At 40.1% G+C, this 19,570-nt stretch overlaps 1 protein-coding gene across 2 annotated transcripts in view; it reads left to right on the top strand.

The window, feature by feature from the left end:
* The window catches only part of BZW2 (basic leucine zipper and W2 domains 2), a 57,188-nt gene extending 40,841 nt beyond the window's left edge, over positions 1-16,347 (top strand). For both annotated transcript variants that reach the window (XM_088067157.1, XM_005518848.2), the window contains exons 7-12: positions 965-1,074; positions 2,840-3,010; positions 3,402-3,548; positions 7,681-7,819; positions 14,136-14,258; positions 15,891-16,347. In XM_088067157.1, coding sequence (XP_087923283.1) covers positions 965-1,074; positions 2,840-3,010; positions 3,402-3,548; positions 7,681-7,819; positions 14,136-14,258; positions 15,891-15,919 — 719 coding nt within the window. In that variant the 3' untranslated portion in view covers positions 15,920-16,347. The remainder of the gene's footprint in view (positions 1-964; positions 1,075-2,839; positions 3,011-3,401; positions 3,549-7,680; positions 7,820-14,135; positions 14,259-15,890) is intronic.
* Positions 16,348-19,570: the final 3,223 nt, after the last annotated feature.

Genomic DNA, 19,570 nt, shown 5'->3' with positions numbered 1-19,570 from the left:
TATCTATAAAGTGGCTAGGAGTGATGAAGCTCCTTCTCACCAGTAGGTCCCATGTAGCTCTCAGAGCTTCTGGACTATCTGGAGGTGAGACAGAAAAGTACAGTGGCCAGCTGTAGCCTAGGATTGTACTTTTCATTATGCATTACCATTATCACTGCCTTCAGTAGCCCTGATGGTGGTATGAGTGTAGTGTGGAGAATCATAACTGACCTACAGGCGACCTTCCTCAAGGATGAGCTTCATCTCTGAGACTTTACAACTTCCTTCAGCTCCCTGCACTTGCAGTGGAGAATCTGGAGCAGTCATGGTAGTGGTGCAGCTCTAGGAAACAGGAGGTGTGGGCTCAGTGGTTTAGCTCCTCTGGGAAATCCACAGCTAGTGGAGGTAGAGTTCATTTGATTTAATACACAAAATACTAAGTTGTGCCTCAAGGAAGGAATTTTTTCACTTAAAAATAGTGTTTGTGCCTGGTACAACTGGTTACTAAATGCCTCCTAGGAGGACATAGTACAATCAATCACCTTGAAGTTGTGAAGTTATTTAACCCTATTCCAGGATTTGCTAAAAAACATTTGAAGATATGTTTTTTTAGTTCTTGTTCCTGATTATCCTTTATTGTTTCATGCCTTTGTTTCCTATCCTTTTAATGCATATTTTTTCCTTTTTCATTGTACTCAGTCTGTGAATTGGGAATGTAGGAAAAATAATTGCAAAGAAAATCTTTGAACAACTGAATGGAGATGGGCAATACTAAAAGAAACTATTTTCAAACAATCTAGTATAATTCAGAAAACTAATTTTGCATTAAAGAAAAAAATAGGCATTTCAGCTCTGTGTTTGTTTCTGTTGTCATAAATATATTTTCATTCCACAGTCTTGTAACTTTGTAAGCTTGAACTTCTTATAGTCAACTCTAATTTATGTTGAAAATTGCTGAAACATGTTTTGTGCTTTTCTCTAATAGGGATTGCAGCCTCTTTCGCTGTAAAGCTTTTTAAAGCATGGATGGCAGAAAAAGATGCCAATTCTGTTACCTCTGCTTTAAGAAAAGCCAACCTTGATAAGAGATTGCTAGTAAGTACAATATATTTTCAATAATCTGTATCTCTCCCAGGGAAAAAGAAGGAAATGAAATGCAGATGGTAGTTTGCTGTAAGCATGTTAACTCCCCCTCAGACTCTGTTAGCGTTTCTAAAATGTTTTGAAACACAGCAATATTGTTATGGCTGTAGCATTGATACAGGTTCAGGAATATTAAGTGTCACATGTTTTTACATTCTGTCTCTATTTTTCCTGTAGTCAGATGCCTTCCGAGAGACTGTTTTTTTTCTAACCACTGCTAAAAAAACTTACCAGCAAATGGGCGTGAGAAGATCTATTTCTTTAAATTTGTTTTCTTTTTGTTAATGGTATATAAATTATAAGGAGTTATGATTTGAATGTGTTTAAATAGTATAGTAAATTAATAGTAAGCTAATTTTTTGCAGCAGTAGCCATCTAGGTAGCATAAATGGTCCTGCAGTGGTGACAGCAGACCTAGTAGGTACAGTGCAGGAGGCTTTCAGCCTTAAGGCTCAAAACCTGTATTCTGAGTTTGTAGCAATTTATTCAGAGAATATATGAATATGTAACAATTTCATGTGCCTTTTTCTCCCAGTGTCTTTCTGAAGATCATTTGGGGTTTTTCAATCCTCAGAAAGATTGCTGCTGCGATAATGCAGTCAAATATACATCCTGGGTAGCACTGCCTGGAGACTCAGCAGTATTTCCTGTTTCTACCTCAATAATATATAATTAAGCAAGCATCTTTCAAAAGTAAGGAGCGCCCCATGCCCCTCCATCTCTTCAATTTGTACTTGATTTTAGGTGTCCAAGTCATAAATAATTTGCCATTAAGCTGGCAAATGGGCTATTTATACTGTTCATTGGAGGGGGAGGGCAGGGAAGAAAACTGCATCTTATTTCTATTTTCAAGCTTGACTGACTTAAACTTTCAGCTGTTGGCTCTCATTACTCTGCTCTATTAAACAATTGTAAAGTATCAGATGATGTTGCCTAGCATAGATGCCTTCATGAAAGTTTCTTCTGAATTTCATTAGTGAGTAAATAGATGGAGAGTCTCTAGCTTCTTTGTTAAAAAGAATGCTATACATCCCACAAATCATTGTTAAAACTCCAAGAATGGATGGGAAGCAAATGCTGTCGAATGCTTTCTAAGATGGAGCATTTGCTATAGTGATTTTTTAGAATAATTTTAACTTTTCTAAGTAGCTGGACTTTGATAAATTGACAGTGTCTTCTAATTAGAAATGCCTACAGGAGTTAATGTTAACAGTACATAGTGGATTTTGTGATTTTTGTTAAATTATGCATTAGTGGTAGGCCACGGTGCCTGGGCCACTTATCTATTCTTGAATGTATTTTTCTTAAGAGATAAGTGTGTGGATGTGCTGGGAGGGTGTGATAAATGTGCTTTGCCTATAATGGCTTTGCCACCTATTCCTTTGTGCTTTCCTTACAAGACTCTTAGAATCTGGAAAAAGTATGGTTCCTCTTAGGACTGTTTTGAGCAACATGTTTGGCTCATGGCTTTTGATAAGTACTTGCACTTCACATGGAGTGGGTGTTGTCCAGTTATGCATATAAGCTATCATTTTTTCCCTCCACTACAGTGAAACACTGCAATTTGAATGAAGTGTTGACTTTTCCAGTGTGGATACATGCAGTGTTTTAAGTGAGGTAACAGGTCGTTCTCACTGTTCATTCTTAAATAATGTTCTTTCCATTCTGCCAAGAGTCATGGTTGGTTATTTAACAGAGAGCATTCCTGTCTTTTTAGGAACTATTTCCAGCCAACCGGCAGAATGTGGACCATTTTGCCAAGTATTTTACTGAAGCAGGTCTAAAAGAGCTCTCAGATTTCCTTAGAGTTCAGCAGTCACTGGGGACTCGTAAAGAACTTCAAAAAGAACTACAAGAACGTCTCTCTCAGGAATGCCCAATTAAGGAGGTAAAAGTGTTTTTTTACAGCTTTCTGTTTGTATAATCATAATCAAAGACTAAAATAAACTTTAGGTAGAGAGGAACAGATTTCCTCTGCTTTTATTTAAACCATTTTACTTTATTCATCAGTTCATTCTGTGCTTAAGACTAAAGCAACCAAATATCCTGTCAATTTCCCAGTGTAGTTGTCTGTGGGATGGGGAGGTTTTCCTTCATTTATCCTTGAGGATGTATTTCCTTTAACTGCATTAACTGTTAGGCTGGATGGGAGGGACAAAATCTTGTTCTAATTTTGTGTCTTTATACTTCTGCACCATGGTGCTGTAAATGACTACAAGTATTCGGGAAGTCAGCATCATTTCTGGTTCATTGGAAATGTCCCTTATTTCCTTCTCCAGGTAGTACTTTATGTAAAAGAGGAAATGAAAAGAAATGAGCTGCCAGAGCCAGCAGTGATTGGTCTCCTTTGGACCTGTGTCATGAATGCTGTGGAATGGAACAAGAAAGAAGAGCTGGTTGCAGAGCAGGCCCTCAAACATCTAAAGGTGAGTGCATGCGTGAAGAGAAGAAAGCTATGAATTCACAGAACACGTTCTTTAGCTGTCAGGTTTTTACCTGTTTAAATCCAGGAGATTTAGATTTTTGAAGGCTGATGCTGAGCACACCAAGCGTTGTGTATTGTCTGACTTCAGTCAAACGGATGCAAAACTGAGGTAGTTCAGATCATTGAGTGCCCCGAGTCTCACAGTGCCAGGGCAAGCCAAGGTGGTTGCAGCCTGAGCTCCTCTTCCTTGTGCTTTCCTAGGGTGCCAGGTCCCTGAGAGGCTCCTTGCACTGGGGCAGGGCTAAGCATCTGCTGGGACTCAGCCTGCACAGAGCTGGCTAGTAAACCTGACTAGTAAGCCTGTAGGAACTACCTTTGCAATGTCTTTGCCAGAAGCAAAGATATTTTGGGAGCACGGTGAGGTGGCTGTGCTGGCTGTGCAGAGGGCTGGATGGATCCAGGCAGGAATGCCGAGGCTAGAATCCGTGAATCGGTTGTTGCCGATGGCTGGCTGTTGTAGCTGGACACTCAGGGATTTGTCAAGTGACAAGCCAGGAGCTGGCTTGTATGTGTGTGCATAGAGTGTGGTTACTCTCTCATCCAGTACTGCCCTTGAGGATGAGGGAACTGAATACATAGAAAGACAGGCTGCAATATTGCAGTACCGTCATTGCATGTTGGTACGAAAACTCTATAAAGACCTTGGGATAGAAAAGAAACACTAAACCAATGCAGAGGCATCAATCACTGCCATCACTGGTGTTCTTCATCTAAGTCTGAAGTAAGTGTGCAGTGCAAGACACTGAATCTGAGAGCAGAGGCTTTTCAGCAGACTTAGCCCTTTTAAGCAGGTAATCAATGACCTGCTATGAGAATACTCCCTCATAGCCAGGGGTTCAAAGGTTTGCCTTTGATCAGAAGTAATCTGGGCTTTATTCTTTATGGTAAAGTAGATCTTTCTTCATATTGGATGTCACTCCATACTTGGGTGTTCCCATGTTGGTTTAGCTCCTACTGCTGCTGTCCTTTTGTCTTAATTTGGTTTCCCAATCAGTAATCTTAGAAATGCAGTCACTTGGGATATTGTGTAGTCTTTGATGGTAAGACTGAATGCCTTCAAGTTCTCTCAAGTGGCTCAAATAGCAGGCAAAAGAGAAGATAGTTTCCAGAAGAAGGAGAGACATTGTTTTTCTTGCTCTTTTGATGTAAAATTTTATTATCTCTGAGTTGTAACAAAGTATCCATTGAGATTTATTGTCTAGTACTGTAGGGCAAATTAACAAACACTTTCTGGAATATTTGAACTCTGGGAAAAGAGAAACATAGCTGGCTTTGTACAAATCCTGTTGACTGGATGTTTAGTCCTATGCATCTCACTGACCCGATCCATCAGCTGTGTGTGTATCCCCAATGAATTAGGTAAGGCATCTTGCCTATATAAGATAGGCATCTTTCTAGGTACATCCACTTTCTGAAAACAGGAAAATTTTTATGGGGTATTTACTATTTGCACTCAGGGGTAAGATTTTAACAGAAGTAATATCAATAGAGATTTGGACTTTGATAGCTGCTCCTTTACAGTTCAGTGTTTAAAAATGAGACAGCATTTTTCACATCCTTCCTCTTAGGATAGGTGGAGACAGATCTTGGATCCTTCTCTTAGGGCTCTCAGCTACCTCAGTGTATAAGCCAACTCCAGAAAATGGATTAACACTGTTAGCAAAAATACAGAGCTCAGTTCTGTCCTCTCCTGTGTGTCAGTGTCCCAGGAAAGAGGGAGGTGCTTTGACCCGGCGCTGTGATCGGGATGTGTATAAATACGTACTTGGTGTGTAATATGTCAGATGGTGGGATATATTCTTGTATGGCTCTAGCTTACAGGTAACTTTCACAAAGAATGTTGCCAGAGCTTTGACATCTGGGTACCAGTCTCTAACTTACCAGATTCTTTCAATAAGTTGTACACAAGGTACCCCTAAAAAGATGTGTCAGAACACAGAGCGTTGACCTAGTTTACAGATCTTAAAAAGCCTTGCTGGATGGGTGGCTACCTGGTGGCAGGGTTGAGGTGGGCAGCCATGAACCGGCATACTTGGGCAGTGCATTAAAAGTCATGTGTGCCATCCATATGGCAGGACGAGCAGGAGCTGACCTCAGGAGGAGACAGGGCAAGCTGTTCAACCATGGATCTCACAGAATAAGCTCTTCATTGTCCCAGTAACCTCACTGTGACACTGGGGCTTAGTGCCTAGGCCTCCTCCAGTACAGAGAAGAGATGTTCTCCATGGGTGAGGAGAATTTTCCAGACAACTCTCACTGAAGGCAAGGCTCTGGTGAGCTTCACAGTAGTGTGGGTGCTTACCCCCTGCTCCATAATATGGTGCAAATGGAAAATAATGCCACTTGCTCAGCCAGCAATGAGAAGAAGGTTTCTTAGTCAGTGAGACATTTGTGAAACTCATAACTGTGAACCTGTACCAGTTGAGAAGTGAGGGAGGAATGTGAAGGGGATAAAGTCAGATGTGACAAAATGAAGACAATTTACTTCTAAACTGAAAACATAGGATTTTTATTAGAAGTTATTAATGTTTATAGACAGCAGCACTTCACAATATGTGGATGGGGGCGAGTCCTGCTGAGGGTTTATTTTATGAAATAAACCAACTGCTCTGTGTATTTGCCCTGCCTCCCTGCAATTTGCCTAGATACCAGCTCAATGCTACAAGGGCTAAAACGGGAAAAGAGCTACTCAGCCTGCATGAGTTTTTCAGTGCTCTTTTCAAAGCACTGACGTTGCTTCTAAATATGTGGCTATACCTGCCAGGAGCGGAAAAACTTGGCCTCTGGTGTTAGATATATCTAGCCATTTTAAGGGAGTTTCTTCCAAAAGTACTAAATACCATGAGCCTACTGAGCTGCTTGTTGCTATTGTGATTTTGTGCTCTCTTAAATAGCTGATAATTATTGCAAACCTTTCCATTTCAGTTGATTTTTGTGTGTTTTAGTAATTATTTCCATGGACCATATTGGGTAAAACCCTCATGATTTAGCCCCTTGCAGAGAGGTGCTGAAGTGTACTTTTAAACATGCCCATCAGTGCTATGGGTGATGGGTGGTTTGTCACCTGACAAAGACCAGCAGCAACCCTGGTCACTCAGACCAGAACTCTGTGTTATCAGGCCATTACAAATCCAGCTGCAGAATACCAAACTAGGGTTACTGAAAACTTGGAAAAAGGCTGAGCTGATTAGTGCAAGGGCAGATGAAATAGTAATATGTAATGTGTATTTGGCTATAGTCTCTGAGGGTCAAATGTGATTTAACTTAATCTCTGAAAAATGCTCTTAATATTACCTTAAATTTAAGTCCAGTCTTAGCTGGACTCATCACAGGTTAAGATGACAGGAAATGGGAGACATACGGATATAGACACTGGCTTTTAAGGAAAGATATGGTCCTTCAGTGTAATTTTTAGTTTTAAGATCTGAAATAAGAGGAGGAAATTGCATAACAAATACATTCTTGCTTTATTTTTTATTATATTAATAAACTCCAGGAAAAGACAACTACTGTCTTGTTTGAGTAACATTAGCAGTTAATACTGTGCTTGGAAAATATTGCTGTTTACCGAAGGGTATCATGAATTTCTTGATTGTGGTAATGAGAAAAAAATAAGGACAGTTGATCACAGTTAACTTGGAATTATTTACTTTATTTCAGTTTTCCTGGGACTTCTAAAACCCCTGTGAAACTAGAGACTTTTTTTCATGTATTTCATCTTAGGATGTCTTATGTTATGAACATCTGTAAAACATCACTCCTGAATGAACAGAATGCTGCATTGTGAAATGTATGACAGAAGTAATGCCAGATTGTGGGCTTTATAAATTGATTTTACAGAATTCAGTAACTAAATGGTACTGAATTTTAGTTTACAGCATGCAGGACATGCTACAGAAATCATGGGTATTTGTGTATGTGCATTGTATGTGTTTTAGAAAATGCAGTGTGCAAGTAAATCTAAGGTTTCAGTGAAACATTTGCTGGGATGAAATTCATGATGTTTATTCTAAAAAAGTTTATCTTTAAGTATACTGACATGTATTTTGTTTTTTACCCTCTCTTCCTTTCAGCAATATGCCCCCCTGCTTGCTGTGTTCAGCACTCAAGGCCAGTCAGAGTTGATCCTACTCCAGAAGGTACAGGAGTACTGTTATGACAACATCCACTTCATGAAAGCCTTTCAGAAGATAGTGGTACTCTTTTATAAAGGTAAAAGTGTGTAATCCACTGTTGTATTCTGTGCTTGGATTCTCACTGTCAACCACTCTCCTATGATGTTTCATATTGTGCATATGAGAAGGCTGTGTTGGTGTTGAACTCTGGAATACTCTGTGCTTTGTGCTTACTTCAAAGGAGTGTGTGGCAGCAGGAGCAGCCAAAACAAGCTCTTCTCTCCCTCTCTTGCTTTCATCCCACATTCAAGAAGATGAGTAGGATCAAGTACTGTCCAGTCACTTCAAGTACAGTTTAGTCCTTGTATAAAACCAGTTCTAGGAAGACATTTCTATAAATTTCTGGCAGATTTCAGAAGTAGAGCAGAGCTTGGCTTTAAGAAACCTTGAAACTGGAAACCCTCCTAGCAGGAAGTTTTGAAGTTGGAGATTTTTTTTTACTCGCTCTCTACCAGAAGGAGCTTTTCTTATTCTTCATTTCCTGCCAGTTTTTTGCAGGTGCTGTAGTTTTGATGGATTCCATTTTTATTGTGAAATTGACTTTTTCACAAGTTTATTCTGATCAGGTTGTCATAGAGACTAATGGTCTTGCACTGCGTGTGATGGGTGGGTGCCAAACAGTTTGTTCTGACGTTCTTGCTATAAATAGTTGGAGGAGAAAAATCAGCAGGAGTAGAAACCTAATGTTGATCTTTGTTCACCCCGTTGAGTCCAGGTACATGTTCAAGGCAAATGAGTTCCAACTGTTAAAATAATTTCATGGTTTCAGAAGGTAAAAGGAAGTGAGTCATGTGGATTTATTTCTGTCCTTCTTTCAATACAGTGTTGCCTCAATGATAAATGAAAAAGCAGTGCACCTTGTCCTTCTGCCCTCAAATTCTACAATTTGTAAAATGCTATTAATGACTGTAGAACTACTTGAAGCTGCAAGCTGCAGCAATCACTTGATTCAGTTTTCTTTGGAAAAGAACATTTGCTTCGGACATGGTGAATGAGAGGCATAATTGCAGTGTGCTCAAAGCATAACTGATGCTCAAACCAGAAATAGTCTTGTGTAGGATTGCCTTCAGAATTTTTGTAGATTCATTACTGTGTTAGCCTGCAAGAGCAACCCTGACATTCCAAAGCATTTCAAAATTAAAAAGAAAATAAATCACTGAATTGTATATTAAACTTAACGTGCTTGAAGAACCTAGTTCCCATCTACTCAGCTAACCCCAGGTGCTCTTGTTCTGAGTCTGGAGATTACTTGGGCAGGCTTGTTCAGAGGGCTGGGAAGACTTCAGCCTCAGCACTACAGGTGCCACGATACTGTTTAGGACTCACATGATGTCTGGAGTCACTGTTTGATCTGTCCAACATATGCAATATGTGCTGTGCCTGTATTCCTGCTTGGAATATCCGGGGCGGGTGTGCTGCAGCACCTGCCTCTGCCATCTGATGCAGTCATGCGGCAGCACAGCTGCCAGCCCTTCCTGACCCTGTTTAGGCTGAAGCTGGATCTGCCCTGTTTGACAGACCTGCTGCCTGCTGGCAGCTGCTTGCCTGACCTTACAGCCACTGCCAAAGGCCCTTCTGGGTGCTCTATGCAGGGAGCATCAGCTCCATCTGGTTTTGGCAGCTTTTGAGTTAAACAGTGTCCGTTAGGTGAGGACATGCTACTTTGTCAACCATGGAAGATTCTGGGAGCACCAGGCCTTCAATTCCTGTTTCTTCTACATGACTCTAATTGAGCTTTAATGGCTCATGGTGTGGCTTGTGGAGTGCCCCTCTGCCTGCCTCTTCTTTGATTCAGTGCTGGTAGATTTCACCCTCTCCTTCTCCCCAGTTCATATCTAATCCACTAAAAACAAGCCATCAAGTCTTTTTAGAGACGTACACTTTATTTAGATAACTTCCCAGTGACAGCGTATCTTCTGCTTCCTAATAGCTGAGGAAAAAAGCCCCCTAAAGCTGTTATTGGCTGTGTCAGTGGTGAGGGAACAGCAGACACCCTTGTTCTCCTTTCTGTTCTTAAGTGTAACATGCACAAGATCTGGAGAGGTTTCAGGGTCCCTAATGAACTTCATCTAGTGACAGATAAAGGTGTCTGAATATCTGAATGGGCATATAGAAATGCAGCTTTGTGCCAGCATGAATGTGGACAGTTTGTTGCTTGTTACTCTTTATGAGGGAGTGCTTCCTGGGCATAAAAATAGTCAGCAATGATGATAGGCACCTAATGCCAGTCATGCTTTGACTAATTTAGTTCTATGACTACTCTCATCATCATGTCCAACATCTTGCATCTCAATGCTTTCCGAATTTCCATCATAAAATAGCCCCTAGATTACTTTCCTGTGAACTACCTGGAAATGCCTAAATACATTGACAGCTGGGGCTTGTCAGCACCTAAAACAGCTTAAATGTCTGTGGTGTTGATTTTTTTACTATTCTGTCTCTAAACAGAAAGGAGCATCCACTTTTTCTCCAGTATAAACCCAAGCCCTCTTTTCCCTTAAGTAGCAGCAGCTTCTTACCAGCTTGTAGGTATCATTTGCAAAAGCAGTTCTGTAGTTGGTTAAAGCTTGTTGACATTATTATTTATTATTACTATTCTACCCTTGTGCTCCTGACACAGTATAGAGAAAAATAAGCTGTCCAGTTCTCTGCTGATCCCCAGCTATCATGTTGCTTCTCTAGTTTTCACTTAAAGCCAGTACAATTGTTGAACTGACAGCTGCATTTTGACCAAGCTCTAAAAGCCAGTTGCAGAATAAGAATTGTTGAATTCTGAGTGGCACTCAGTAAGTTTGCTGGTTTCCTTGCATTGTAAGATGTATGTTGTTTGTTAGTTCCTTCTGTGTTGCAGTGTATCCCTTAAGTGTTGGTAAAATCAGCACTGTTGTTATTGGAATATGTGCTACATATCATATTCACCTGTTGATCCCCTTTCTTTTAATTACTATGTATCCTTGAAATTTCAAATGTGAAATCTTGACATTGTTGAAATTAATGATCATTCCTTTCATGAGGATCAGAATTTCACCCTTTGAAAGGCAAACACAAAGCATCTGTGTACTTCTTCATTAGAATTCAAGACAACATTTACAAAATACAAGAAATAGCTGATTGCAAGTACACGTGAAGTAGGGCTCTGGTTTGAGACATAATTAGGACTCAGAGATATTCTTTTGCAGTACAGAGATACAGCAACCAAATGATGCAGACTGACAGAGATTCTCAAACTCTGCAGGGAACACTTAGAAGAATGGAATCTTCAAGTTCCACTTCATACAGGGGTTTTGTTTTTTGATGGATCACAATTATCTTTAAATATCTTCATTATTCAAGTACTTTTTGCAGTACCTGATGCAAAATTTTCCTGGGAAAAACCCAAAACAAACTAGAAAGGCCTTAACTGTACTGTGGGTGACATTCCTTGCATTGAAAGAACCCTTGTCTGAAGGCTCTGTTCTCCCAGCTGAGTTAGCTGCAATAGAGTTGAATTTTGCAGAATGATTGACTGTGTTGGCAGCTGCCAGGGTGTGCCTTTCCCTTTACTGCCTGTGGCTATGTGGTTTGAGTTAAAAGCAGAAATTCATTTGAACCGGGTGATTGAGTGCAAAGCCGAGACCTGAACTTCAAGTAACTTTCCAGTTACCCCTGAAGAAAAGAGACTGGGCTGTTCAATCTCTGCTCTGCAGCTTCTCCCTTTCATGAGGGACGTCCCTGGAGGCTCTGGCCGTGGGTGGTTTGAGTGGCAGTTGGCTGCACCTGCAGGAAAAGCAGCTCTCTGGGGCTGACATCACCTGGGACTGCAGTGAAAACGATGTGCACACGCCCACAAACCGCAGTGCTCAGCTTCAGCCATTAAAATATATCTATAATCAACTTTAATGAGGAATAACCATATATATACAAAATGAGTCATTCCCTTCATCCTACTTCCATTTTCCCTTCCCACTGCTTCAAAGCAACTTAAAGGTATGATTAACTACACCCTGTCCTTCATGATTGTTGAATTGAGCCTCTTTGTGCTGGCAGGAGAATGGTATCCCTTACGAGCACTGGAGGCATGATTGTATTGCACGTAATATTTCCTAGAAATTAAAGGAGCTTTGCAGTTGTCCTTTTTGTAGTTCAGGGCATTTTGTTCTTCTCTGTTAGGGTAGGAGGATTATTGCCATGGAGTTAAATACTGGCAAATATTTCATCTTCCAGACTTGAGAATGTTTTAATCTTTGAGGCATACAGTAAGATTGCATGTTGCTTTTATCAGATTGGGGTTTTGGGAAGGGAAGGAGAAATTGCACTTTCCCCTTTGGCAACAAAACCATTGAGCTTATGGGCTTCAAATGAAAAAAACAGATTTAAGTCCTGTTGCTTTTGAACTATGTGCCTACCTGGAGGTGCTTCCTTGTACAGACAGTATCATAATGTGACCTGTCATGCAGCAGCAGGCTTCAGCACTTCTATACAGCAGCTTCATACTTCTGAATGTCCACAGTGCCTCAGAGCTTGAGCTGGGGACAGGGTTGCTCTACTTCAGTTTTTTTGGTTGTTGTTTATTTTTCTGAAATCTCCCCTGATTTTCTTTGCCTGTCCTTATGTGTAATAAATACCCTGAGTAATTTTGCAGGTGTAGTTGTGTGAACTTTAGGACTCTGAGGTAAATGTAAACCTTTCACATGCACTTTTACATTAAACCACAGGTTGCTGAGTCCATGTGAAATATTTTCAGGTTTGCTAAACTAAAATCCAGATTCATTAAATACTGTAATATCTCTGAGCTGCTGCTAAGGACTACCAGCAAGTATTTAATGCAACGTGTTTGAAACCTCTTTCTTGTCTCCAGTGTTTCTGTAACATTGGAGAAAAAGTTCATTGTGGCAGGTTGTGATTTCAGGAAGATGGTGGATTTTTGTGCCTCTTGTTTGTTCACTAAGCACAATTTATATGTACAGAAAAAAGCCTACAGGCAGCTCAGTCCCGTTTTCCCTGCATTTTCTCAGCATTACTGTCAGCTGCAGTAAACTGTAGAAGAGGTTTTATTTTGGAAAAGTGCCTGAGAGACAAGGTAATTTCCAATCATACACACTCACTAAATTCCTAATTTTCAGGGAGATTTCATATTCAGTTACTGTTGAATCTCTTGGAATAGTTTTGATTAAGTTCAAACGTATCCCTGGTTGCTTCCATCCGTTTATTATTCAACAGCATATGTGAAACGTGTCTCCTCTGTCTCGTTTGATCAGATGCTTAGGGGTTTTAGTGTCATTTATTTCAGTTTGTCTTCTTCCCTGCCACATCTGCTCTAAGTTTAGGTTGAAGCAGAAGGTGATGGTCAGGGTCAGTGCCTTGGCAAACAAATACCTAGTGGGTGGGACAGCACCAAGAAGCTCAAGGAAGCAGTGAAGTACATAAATGCGTTGATTTTGAGCAGGGAGGGAGTTTGTTCAAAGACAAAAAGAATGGAAATTTTAATGAGTTATAGAAAGCTGTCTTCAGTCTTTTTATAGAACAAATACAGTTTTATTTTTTTGTTGTTGTTGTTGTTGTTTGTTCTTGCCTCTTGTATTACATAACTGCCAAAATGCCATTGTGGATCCCAGATTTTGCCTCCACAGCCATCAATTACTGAGATACTTGGCTTGGCTGGATCACAGGAGCTTTGTCCTGAGGCTAGAGGTCTGTTGCTAGACCTAAATTTGCATATGTTGGTAACAATAAGTGTCCTTGCTATTTATTAGTATTTCTTTATTCTGAATTGTTCTCAGCATCACGTGTCCTCACTGACAGCTATTTTGTTCCTGATGCTTGACATAAAAATATCCATCCAAGCCAATCCCTTAAAACGGGTGGTCTGAATAGTGACCTTAAAACTTAGTAGCTAAAAACAATATAAGACCTTTAGGGGAAAATAATTGCAAAAATCCCTACTGGCTGTCTCTTAAATGTTCAGTCAGGAGGTATCTGTCCCTTCAGACTTTCAGCGCAGCAAGAAAAAGCATGGTAATTCTTACTGTGGTAACTTCCAAGATGTGCAGGCTGATTATTATATTTCTTTTACCCAGCAATCTTATGTGGTATATTTAAAACAGATGAATAAAGAACTCTTCTTGACAGAAGCACAATATTTGATACTTTATTTTAAGCCTAATACATTACACATTTTATTGCATCTGGAACCCATTATATGCATCAAATATTCTGCATTTGTTGTCTAATAGAGATAATGCAAAGCTTGTTCCACTGCAATCCTATTAGCTTTATGCTGCCTTTAAAAAAAATCTTTCTCCTCTCATGTTTGAAATCTGCTAATCTCTAAAAAAATACATTTTTTTTTTTACAAACACTGATCTGTATTTCAGCTGATGTTCTGAGTGAAGAAGCTATCCTCAAGTGGTATAAAGAAGCACATGTTGCTAAAGGCAAAAGTGTTTTTCTCGACCAGATGAAGAAATTTGTGGAGTGGCTGCAAAATGCTGAAGAAGGTATGGGTTCACTTGAAGAACTATCGTAGTCTCTTTGCGAAACCAGTATTTTTTTTCACATTTTAGTTGTACTAGGATATGAAGTATTCAGGATTTGAAATACAAAACATCAGGCATGACCATCTCAATTGTTTCCAGGCATGCCTAAGCCTAACAACACTTTCTGCTTTTTTAATGATTATGGTGTTCCTGTGAAGTCCTTTATTCATTGGGTACCACTTGTCTATAGATAAACTCTTAGCTTCTGCAGGGAGGAACTCTGCACTGATGACAGCATCAAGTACCTTGGTGCTAACACCTGCAGCCAAACAGTTTTCTGTCTCAGTGCCTTTCTTGCTCTTATCATGTTTAATGGCACATAGCATGAGCTTGCCTGCACCCTGGCTCTTGAAACTGGCTTTAGCTGAATGGTCAAGTTAACGTTATGTGGTTTGTATTTGCTGCTTTAAAATGGTTATTCAGAAGGGGAACTAGTTTCTTTCGTCCCTGACTTGGTTTTCCATCATGGTCTTGATAGGAAAATACTTACATTGAATAAGTAAGTTATCTTTTTTTGCATGAAAAAAGAATTCCCCTCAGTTGGGAAGATAAATCCATGTGTAGTAGATAGGGATAGAATTATTAGGGTTCATTTGCATCCATTTAATATAGTTAATTTTATAAACTTGGAGGGAATATGTTCTAGTGACAAGGAACAGATAAAACTTAGCAGCAATTCACGTGCTCAGGTAGCAGTATAAAAATGGCAGCTGCTTTCACACTTGAGATTTTGGATGGGCAAGCTTGGTCTAATTAAGCTCTTTTTTTTTTCTTCCCTGTTTTAATTTTCTGCTTGTATGCCTCAACTGCTCTTTATTTTTATCCTTTCCTGCATGTCTCCTCTGCCAGATGTCCTTAATTACAAAGTCCATTACAAACGGAGACAAAATGTTTCTGTAAGAACACGTAGACCATGTTTGCTCTCAGAAATCTGATCTATGGTGTAATATTTGTTGGCAGTGAGCCCTTTCCTGTCAGGTGAACACAGAGATACAATATGATGCAAAGTAGCTTTAGGTTACAAAACCAGTGTGTGTATTCCTGCTTCTAGGTTACTTCTACTTCTTCTGCTTCTATTACTAAGTGAACTTTATCTTATGATATAAAAATCATTAAAATTTTGGTTTGTACATGTTTCATACCTCCTGTAGGGTAACACCACTTAGCCTTTCTAGATAGGCTGGATGGTGATGCTGATTGATATTTGCAAAACAAATACTTTTAAGGGTGCTTCCTGGATGAGAGCAGTTCATAGAGATTAGAAGAGTGAGCAAATAATGGTGATCCTTTGTTAAACTCAGCTCAGGTACACACTGTATTGCTCTGTAGATGAGGACCAGAATCATTCATAGCAACATGGTGAAAATTTTAGTGAGGGATCTATAAATTAAGAACTTCACTATGGAGCAGCTCCTGAAGCTGTGTTTCTTTCTTATTTCCTCTGTTTGATCTGCCAAACTTTCCTAGGAAGCACTAGGTGTGGTGAAAATTTTCATTTTCAGTTTGGAAGGTTATCTTGTTATTTTTATAGAATTACTCACATCAGTGTCCTTGTGCAACCTACATGATGTGTTTTACTCTCTTCTCTTCCAGAGTCGGAGTCCGAAGGGGAGGAGAACTGAGGTGGTTCCACAAAGCACAGCCTCAATCTAGGTTAATGCCAAATGTGCTTGGGAATGCCATACTGTTCAAGCAAAGAGGCTTTACTTCAGTGTCATACAGAAAACTATAGACTAGACTTTCCTTTTGTTTAGAAGAATAAAGGTTTTTAATGGAGCCCTGAGGCATTAGATGCTTTACTTGGGACTCTACCTCTGGCTCAGTGTACACTAACTTAGGCAAAGACATTCAGCAAGGAGCCATATAGAAAAGGTGAAATTAAATACTTATGGACTCCTTTTTATTAACGGTCTTTTTCAGGTACTATGGTATATGAACACTCCAATTTCTGTTTATAGAACTGTTTGGTCTGTGTTTGTAGCTCAATATTGGCTTGTGTATGTGATTTGACACCACCACATTTTTTTGAATAAATGGCTTTTATATCTTAGTTTTGTGGTATTAGTGTATATGTAAAGTTCTGGCTTGCCAAAGTTTTTATGATTCTTCAAGTAAAAATTACACAAAAATGCTAACAGACCATTTCTATACTTCTTCCCCAAAAAATCAGCAGCTGTAGTTAACTGGTGTAGGGATCACTGTCAAATATTTATTCCCATCCTTACGTATAACTTTGGACAGATTAACCATATTCCGTAGCAAATGTTGATTCCTTCTGCTCCTTAATTCAGAGAAAATGTACAGGAACAAATCTATGGAGTCCTAATTTTGCAGGTACAGTTTATGCAAATGATACATATAATAATACGCTGTGCTCAGTTCAGACTGCACTCAGTCATTGGTAATTACTGAATTTTGAAAGAGAAATTGTCTCATTTTAGAATAATTAGCTTTAAAGCATGCATGACTAAAAGTCATTACATGTGAAATCTGAAATTTATTTACATCATGTTTAGAAAAGCCGGGTTTGTATTCTTACAGGGGAAAATCACGACGGGGCATAATCAATTAATGAAGCGGTGTATTTTGTCATTAGAAACCAGAAAACTAAAGTACAGATTTTTCTGAGGGAAAGTCATATAAACAGTTCATATAAACCACAGATCATATGAGTTTAAGTGTTGTATCTCAGTGTGTATCTAGTTTTACTGTAAACAGCAGTTAGCAAGTGGAAATCAAGTGTTGAGTGCCAGCTTTCCATCTAGTGTAGCATTTATTTTCCTAATAGGTATTGATCTTTGGAAGGGGAAATATGTCCTGGTGATGTTTCCAGTAAGTTTGAGAAGACCAGAGCCAGTCAAATTAAAAAGCAGAAGTGATGCATTAGCTTTCCATTTTTTATATTTTCCATACTTTCCATTTTAGTCCTTGTTATTATAGAAAATAAATTTGCTGGGCATGAAAACACATGCACAAAACTCTGCAACTATGACGTGGTAGTATTGAATCATTGGTACGCAGCCACTATTGCTAAAAACATCTTAAATCCAAAATTGCTGTTTCCTGAGGTACTAATGAATATTTTATTTAATGTATGTAAACCCACTTTTCTGTGTAACCTTAAACTTTGGCTGATTTTGAAGGTGCCAATCTCGAGTAATGTGCAGAGATCACAGTCCCATTTCCCTGCAGTGAGACTGCCAGGGGGAGCCAGGCACGGCTGGCTGTGGGCTGGCTGGGCCATCTGCTGGAGACAGAAATCATCGCCTGCAAGAGGCACTGTGAGGCCAAAGGCAGCAAATCTGGGGTGTCTGCCCCCAGCACACTGCAGGTACAAGCAAAGCTGAGTGGATCCACTGCACCCAAGTTCAGGTGCCTCCAAGCCAGGCACCCGAGTGGCACCCAATGATCATTTCAGGTCCCTGCCAAGTTGGGATATTCTGTGATTGCTGACACAGTTGTCCTAGCTCCATTTATAGACATTGTGTTGAAGAGAAATGGGTGTTTTTAGCACAGGGCTGCTGGCCAAGTTGAGACTTGTGATTTGGAGCAGGGTGAGGAGTTACACTCTGGGCTGACAGGAGTTGTTCACTTTTCAGTCACACAGTGCCCAAAGTCCTACATCTTCTGTGTTCATATCATGCCTAATGTGTAGCTCCTGGGAGCCCCTCTCAGCTTGTCCTCCAAGGAAAATTATTAGGCACTAAGTTTCTGAATCTAGTTTTCAGGAGTTTCTCCCACTTAATGTCTGTGATCAGTTCAGATGGGAACTTACGTGTGTTTTTTTCATTCGGCATTTCACATATATGCTGGTAAGTGAACTAGGTAGGGACACAAATACAAATAGATCTGGTTTGCAACAGACTGAATGTCAGTACAAAAGTGTGTAACGATAAGGTTTTTCAGGAAACCTGTAGATTAGAAGCTTGACAGAGCTTTTGATGTGACTCCCTTCAGGCAAAGTGCCCTTCCATTGAAGCCTTCAGAGACTCTACATTTCAGTTAAAAATGTTCCCAACCCAAGGCATTTCTTCAACACAGCTCTTGAATTAGTGTTTCTCTGCTAGAGAAATCAAAGCTACAGTCAGCACCAAATACATGTTTTAAATATGAAATCAGTTGTCTTGTAAAAATAAAAAGATACTTCACAGAAAATGTGCTTCACATAATATATTGCATTCAATTTTGAAACTGCAATCTTAATGTCAGAACTGTGCATCTTTTACATTACAATAAATTGCAGTAGGGTGCACTTTAAAATGGGGATGGCTGCATTTGAAGGTGATTCTTCTATTCTGGCCTCTCCCTTCTAAAATCATGCTGAGGTTTTAAAGAAGGAAGCCAATTGTACTGTTTTAAAACATTCCTCTGGTGTAAAAGTGTTCTCCAGGGGAGAGACCGCATCATCCTTGGGATGCAACAGTGAGACTTCACAGTGAGGTTGGTTAAAGTTCTGTTTATGAATCTGAAAGGGGCTGATGCAGTTCCTATTTCCTGGTGCTCCAACTACCTAATTGCATTGCAGGCTTGTCTAACTACGTCAAGCCCTGTGCAAAGGGGGCTTCCAGCCCACTGCAGTCAGTAATCCACAGATCACGAACCATCATCGAGCTGACGCTCCCTGCATTGTTTTCAACAGCAGTCCTGCTTCACCCTTACTGTGCTTTGGCTGATAGAGATATACCCCCAAGAAGATGATGACCTGCTGTGCCAGCATCGCCCCTTTTTTGCTTGGCCAGCACATTCCAAACCCAGCAGCCAGACCTGTGCCAAAAGAAGTGGTGGAAAACTCCCAACCTTATCCCTATGGCAGCTGCAGGCTGGCAGAGCAAGGAAGGCATTTAACACCCAGAAAAACCAGCGTCTGCCAGGTGAGAACCCCTATGAGATCCCAGGGTCCACTCCATGACCACACTTGGGAGAGGGAGGGATATGTAGGTGGTCTTGTGTGTGTGCACAATTAAGATTTTTCCACAAAAGTGTCTCTTCAAGCAATATAGAGCCGTTTTCTCAAATCTTTAAAAGCTTTCTCCCTCCCCAGTACATTTAGTGACAAGGTAGTGTTAAACAATGCCTCATAAACAGGTGGGTGTGGGAGTTATGTTTTCCTTCAGTGCTGCCATAGTCCAGAGTATAAGGGCAGAGCTCTGATCAGAAGAAATGCCCATGCACTGAGCGAGCAGCACTGAGGCACTGATGGACCAGGGTGCGTTGGAGGCCCTTCCTCCCCTCTCCAGCTAACACTCGGGCTGAGGGTGCCTGGTGCAGCTCTT

Source organism: Pseudopodoces humilis, chromosome 1 (assembly GCF_049639895.1).
Source record: "Pseudopodoces humilis isolate 2021_Gansu_Grassland_sample_001 chromosome 1, ASM4963989v1, whole genome shotgun sequence".
In the NCBI taxonomy this organism is placed as follows: domain Eukaryota; kingdom Metazoa; phylum Chordata; class Aves; order Passeriformes; family Paridae; genus Pseudopodoces; species Pseudopodoces humilis.
The sequence above is the reverse complement of the archived record's forward strand: the minus strand, read 5'-3'. Positions and strand labels throughout refer to the sequence as shown.